The sequence below is a fragment of the Budorcas taxicolor genome, chromosome 15 (assembly GCF_023091745.1).
Source record: "Budorcas taxicolor isolate Tak-1 chromosome 15, Takin1.1, whole genome shotgun sequence".
Classification (NCBI taxonomy): Eukaryota; Metazoa; Chordata; class Mammalia; order Artiodactyla; family Bovidae; genus Budorcas; species Budorcas taxicolor.
In genome coordinates this window covers 49,463,488-49,469,487 of record NC_068924.1, presented here as the reverse complement: position 1 = coordinate 49,469,487, position 6,000 = coordinate 49,463,488, and the positions used below count along the sequence as shown (strand labels likewise).

The window sequence follows — 6,000 nt, the reverse complement described above, 5'->3', positions numbered from 1 at the left end:
CCGGCTCTAGAGCTGAGGCGAGTGGGTCGGCACCGAGGCCCGGAGATCCGGGCCACTGTCATCATCGCCGCCGCCGCCGCAGGCCTGGGTTACCTGAGCGACTTGCGTGTCAGCGCCCGCCAGCCCGTCCGTTTGCGGGCGGTTAGCACGGGAGAGACTAGTGGGCGAAAGGGAAGCTTGGGACCCGACCCTTGGCTGGGGAGAGGGATCCTAGCGGAGACTAGCGCGGACCGGGAGAGCCCTCCGGGGTCTGCGGGCGCCGGGTGGCTGCCTACAACAGGTTATTCCGGGATAAACCCAGCGCTGGGGCGGGCCCGGGCTTCGCTGGGGGCCGGGCGGCGCTGGGCGGGCCTGCGGGAGAGCACGCCCCCGCCCGCCCCGGGCCCGCCCCGCGCCTCCCGCCCGCACGCCCGCGAGCCTCTATCCCGGGCCTGGCCCGTGCGCGTCCGCCTGCTGAACCTGGGCACCGCCGGCCGGGGCACGGGACTGGGCGGGATCGCTGACCTCGGCCTTGGAGGCCTGGGATCCCCGAGCCGCCCGAGCCGCCCGCGCCCGCGGGGGCCTCGGAGTCGCACGCCCTCCCCGAACCTGCGCTGCTCGAGGATCCCCGGGGGGGCGAAGCCAGGTGCCCCCTTCTCCTCCTTTCTCTCCCTCCCCCACTCCGGTGCCCGCGAGAGGTCCCGCCCGCTCACCCCCTCCCCAAGGGGTGTAGCCGGCTGCGGAGCGGACAGCGGCTCCGCGGCCACCTTGTCCAAACTCTCCGGAAGCGGCTCGAGCTGACAGGGCACTCAGGCCGTCGCAGCTCCAGCGGACCCACAGTTGGGCCGGAGACGCCGGCCTTCCTCCCGCTCCCAAACTTGGAGCACTTGACCTTTGGCTGTCGGAGGAGGCAGACTCGCGGGTGGCTGGACAGCTGCGGCACCTCGAGGGCATCTTGCCTGGGGTTCCAAGACCGTGCTCCCAACTTTGCCTCTGAGACCCTGAGGTGTCTCCATCAGGCGCATGTTGACTGAGACCTGGAGTCATGGATGTGTGCGCTCGTCTTGCCCTGTGGCTCGTTTGGGGGCTCCTCCTGCATCACGGCCAGAGCCTCAGCCAAAGCCACAGCGAGAAGGCGACCGGCTCGGGGGCCAATTCTGAGGAGTCCACTGCAGCAGGTAAGGCCTTGCCACGGGCAAGAACTGAGTTGCCCAAGTGGGGAAGTTTGAACAGTCGGTTTCTACACTTGTGATTGATGGAGGACCCACTCATGGCACTGCCAGTTCTTAGGAGTCCAGGGAGTTCTTTCCGTTCAGGAGCTACTGCTGATGTCTTTGTCTCTTGAACAACTTTCTTCATCCCTTCTCAGGATGTCTTTTGTTGGCAGAGAAAGGCGGTTTGCTTCTGGCACACCTTGGCCTTTCAGATCAGCAAGTCGAGACCCTGTCTCAGGATTACTTGCCTGGAATAATGGCCTGGGCAGATGATAAGTCTATTGCTCTTGGCCAGTTTCAGCGCTTGGCAGCACAGGGGAGGTTGAGGCTACTTGGACTGGGCAGGGAAAGTCAGGACTGAGCCAGCTTTATTACTCTGTAAGTTAGTGTTGAGGTGTGCCTTGCTATTCCAGTGAGCGTGGGAACCCTATTTCCTCCCTGCCCTTAGGTAATCTGCTGTCTCCTAGCTGTGCCCATCTGAAATATCAAAGCAGTTCCTTAGATGGAATGCTATTTACCACTAGGGAGTTAAATGGACTTTTCTTGACATAGGCATGATATAATTCCTGGGACCACTTGTTGACTTACTCTGTTTCCTCTGACTGATGATGGTAGGAGTTCTACGATATTTTTGATCTCTCCTGCTTTTTCCTGTGTACTCATGGAACCTTGTCAAAAAAGTAGGAGCCCTGGTGCTCTGTTGCAGAGAAAAAAAAAAAGCACCTTTAAAATTCAGTTGTTTTACACAAAGCTTAGAAGGAATCCAGTTTTTTACCCTCATGTCTCTCACCCTGTCACTGGGATCTGCCCAAAGCAGTGGGCTGCAGAGTAAGGAGAATTTATAGCTGGGTCCTTCCTACGGGTGGGCAAGCTCAAGGGAGGGGTCACCTGAGTGAACACCCATTGATACAAGGAGGAAAAGGAAGTGTCATGGTGGCCAGGAAGTTTCATGGATGGATTCTGGGGCTGACTTTGGTGGTAGACCCTTTCTTAGGTAATCCCCCTTTAAGTTCCTTGACTGGGCTGGGTGTGATTATAGGTACCTCAAGGGTTGACTTAAAAGTGAGGCCAGAAGTTGCCTTATGTGTAAGTATGGCACCTAGGATGTAGCTTTGAAGATAGGACCTCCTTGCATATTAATCCTGTTTCTCCACACATTGTCTCCTTGGCCCCTGAAACTAACTGAAAGCTTGGTTCTCATTGGGCTATGAAGGGGAAAACTAGTAGGCCGATGTAGGTCAAACTGTGAAGAAGACTTGAGGAGCATTTCTGCTGTCCCAGTGACATCGCTGTTTGTAACTAATAATATGTTCCTTTTTCACCCTAAAATATGAGTGCCTGATGTAAAATGAATATATATATATATATATATATATATATATATTTTGGTCAGCAAGGAACCATTTGTGTATTTTAAACACGTGCTAAAAGGGATGAAGTTTTGAATTTAGGCACTAGCTAGCTATCAGGAAGATTTGTGTGTTTGTGTATGCCATAGGTAAGAGGCATTCCTCATCTCTCATAACCACCCTCTGAATGAAGCTTACGGAGACAGCCCTCCACACAATGTATTTTAGAGGCCTGGTTATGTTGATTATACTAAAGCTTCTCTCTCTCTCTTTTTTTTTTTCCTCTCAGTTCAGAAGTTACTTTCTGTTGTCACAATAATGTTGAATCCCAGGCAGGAAATCTTAGAGACCCAGGTGCTGGGAATGGCTATGGTTTGTGGTAAACTGGAGGCCCCAGCACTGTTGTTCTGGTAGGTTGTCCCTTTGCGCCTGTCTGGGACTTTGTCTCTGACTCAGATAGGAACTCGTTTTTGCAGAGAGGTGGTCTGGGCTCATGGACTGGATTTGGTGAGGAGCTATTTACATAGCTTTTCGATTCCCTCTGTATCCTCAGAACACAGGAGTTTTACTTAGCCTTACAACAGCCACTTTTCTAAGTCATATTCAACATATCTAGTCAATTTGTATGTTTTCTAAAGTTTGTATGTTACAAACACACAGCTATTTTTCCCCACAAGTCTTGCAAATGCTCAATTAGAATGTGGGGCAGGTGGTATTATCCCCGTTTTTATTGTTGAAGAAACTGGGTCCTATGGTCAGTTTTCTAATTCTTAAGACCTAGCCTTCTTCCAACTTCGTAGGCCCTGCCCTGTTAAAGGAGCACTAAGCAAGGGCAAGACAATGTTAGTTTCCTCCTGGTGAGTTAGTGGGCCCTAATGAAAGCCAATAAAAAGGCTGTATTTTTCTCCTCTGGAGGGTCTTCTGCAGGGGCCAGAAAATTGCATTTTTTGTCTTGTTGGATGTAGATGCCTATCATAAAGGTCTGGCTCTCTAGGGAAGGTAGTGCTCTGCTAGAACTTACTGAACTGCAGAGAGGCCATTCCCGTTTGGTGCCTGTATACCCAGCTGTGCTAAATTACTTTTTCAGTAAAGATCTGTGCTTGATGGTGGTGCTGCTCTGGGGCTGGCACTTGTGAAACTGGCCTGAAATTGATGCTTAGAACCTCCCTTAGTCTCTGGACCCGTTGTCTCTAGAAACTCAAAATGTTTCCTGCAGAATGTGTGTGAGGGGTCCTACCTGAGTCTGGGGTTGTGACTGCCAGGGTTGGTTGAGGGCCTCTACTCAGGAACTGTGGTTTGACTCAGCAGAGCTAGAACAGGGCCTTGGAGGAAAGGCATCTAGGCAGTCTACAGAGTGCAGGTTGGCTTCTCAACCAACTGCTAATGGAGTGGGAGGCCAGAGTCCTGCCTGCCCACCCAGCTAGCTGCTGCTGCCTCCAAGGCTATAAATGGCCTGGCCATCTTGGTGGCTATGCTAATTTTAGCTGAGGGTAGCTCCCGGAACTGGACTGGGGCCAAGAGCAGGTGGGTGGGGCTTGGCTGAGACTAATACTGGGGGATGGGCAGAGGGTCACTCTAATCCTAGGACAGCTAGGACATCATCTGTACCCACACCTCAGCTTTGACAGTCATCCTTAACTAGGTTAATTTATTTAGCAAACATTGGACAGTGCCAGTTCATGTGCTCTTTATTCAGCAAATATTTGAGTGTCTGCTCTGGGCCAGGCTCTGTGTTTGGTGTTGGGAGTTTATTTGTTTAAATATTTGTTTGTTTGCTTATTTATTTATCTGACTGCGCCAGGTCCTAGTTGCGGCATGTGGCGGGATCTTTGATCTTTGTTGGGGCATGTGCCATCTTTGGGTGCTGTATTCGAGCTCTTAGTTGCAGTATGCAAACTCTTTAGTTGTGGCATGGAGGATCTAGTTCCCTGACCAGGAGTGGAACCCCGGTCCCTTGCATTGGGAGTCTTAGCCACTGGACCACCAGGGACGTTCCGGTGTTGGGATGAACAAAACGGACATGTTCTCTGGCCTCATGGAGTTTACAGTCTAGTGGGGAGGTAGAAAATAAATAAATAAATAAATGTAGTATCTAGTGGTAGGTACTATGGAAGAAAACATGGAGTGCTGTGGCAGAGAATGAGAAGAGGAAAGAGAGCTAGCTAAAGTAGGAACCTAGTGCCTGGTAAGACATTAATAACATCACTAACATCAACAGTCATAGCAACTGACATTTTTTAGTGCTTACTGTGTGGCAGGCACTATTCCAAGCATTTTATTTCTTTTAATTCTTAAAACCATTCTGTGTGCTTGGTATTATCTCTGTTTTATAAGTAAGGAAATGAAATCATAAAGAGGTCAAGTAACTTGTCCAAGGTGGTGCAGATAGTAGGGAATAGAGCCAGAATTTGAACCCTGGCAGTCTGACTCTTCTCCCCACCTCCACCTCAGCCACTGGGTTATACACTCTTTCAAAACTTTGTGATAAAGGCTATAGTAGAGGTATGATATATACATACAGAAGGCTGTGGGAAGCCCAGAGGAGCAAGTGACTAACCCTGCCTGAGAGAGCTGGGGGAGGCTTCTCAGTTTCCTCCATAATTTTTCTCAGATCTTGGGGAGATAAAAAGTGATTGCTTAACTCAAAAGTTTAGAGGTGGAAACATCAGTTAGTTCAACTTATTTTTTACATGTGAGGAAACTGATGTCCAGAGGTGCATCACACAGAAATTCCACAGTGGGTTATTAGTAGAACTAGACAAAGAACTTTGAGTCAGGGACCCAGGCTTAATCAGTTATTCAAACCACAAGTCCAATTGGAAGGAACCTAGGGCTACAAAGAAATCCAGTTTGGGAGTGGGGGTGGGGATATATATTTAGAGAATATTAAATACAACATAATGCACAAGTTTAATGAAGCAAGCAGGGAAGACAGTATAGGCTAAGGATTAAAAGAGCTCTGCGTGGGCTGAGCTAGGCTAAGGTGGCTGGGGAGGGCTTCCTGGAAGGAGGGGTTGCTGCTGCTGCTGCTAAGTCGCTTCAGTCGTGTCCGAATCTGTGCGACCCCATAGAGGGCAGCCCACCAGGCTCCCCCGTCTCTGGGATTCTCCAGGCAAGAATACTGGAGTGGGTTGCCACTTCCTTCTCCAATGCATGAAAGTGAAAAGTGAAAGTGAAGTTGCTCAGTCATGCCCGACTTCGCGACCCCATGGACTGCAGCCTTCCAGGCTCCTCCATCCATGGGATTTTCCAGGCAAGAGTACTGGAGTGGGTTGCCATTGCCTTCTCCGGTAAGGAGGGGTTGGGCAGAGGCAAAAGAGAACCTGGTGGGGAGTAGCCTGACTTGGGGATTGCTGGAGGAAAGGAGGTATTGTAAAGGTCTGGAGCACCAGTGTGAGCCCACGGGGTCTCTTTGGAGGCTGAACAATAACTGGGCAGAGTTGCTTCATAGTTGGCCA

At 50.8% G+C, this 6,000-nt stretch overlaps 1 protein-coding gene across 4 annotated transcripts in view; it reads left to right on the top strand.

The window, feature by feature from the left end:
- Window positions 1-431: 431 nt before the first annotated feature.
- STIM1 (stromal interaction molecule 1) overlaps window positions 432-6,000 on the top strand; it is a 196,731-nt gene continuing 191,162 nt past the window's right edge. For 2 of the 4 annotated variants that reach the window (XM_052653281.1, XM_052653286.1), the window contains exon 1: window positions 433-1,157. In XM_052653281.1, coding sequence (XP_052509241.1) covers window positions 1,025-1,157 — 133 coding nt within the window. In that variant the 5' untranslated portion in view covers window positions 433-1,024. Of the gene's footprint in view, window positions 1,158-6,000 lie in introns of all 4 variants that reach the window. The other 2 variants (XM_052653280.1, XM_052653287.1) reach the window with 2 other exon arrangements.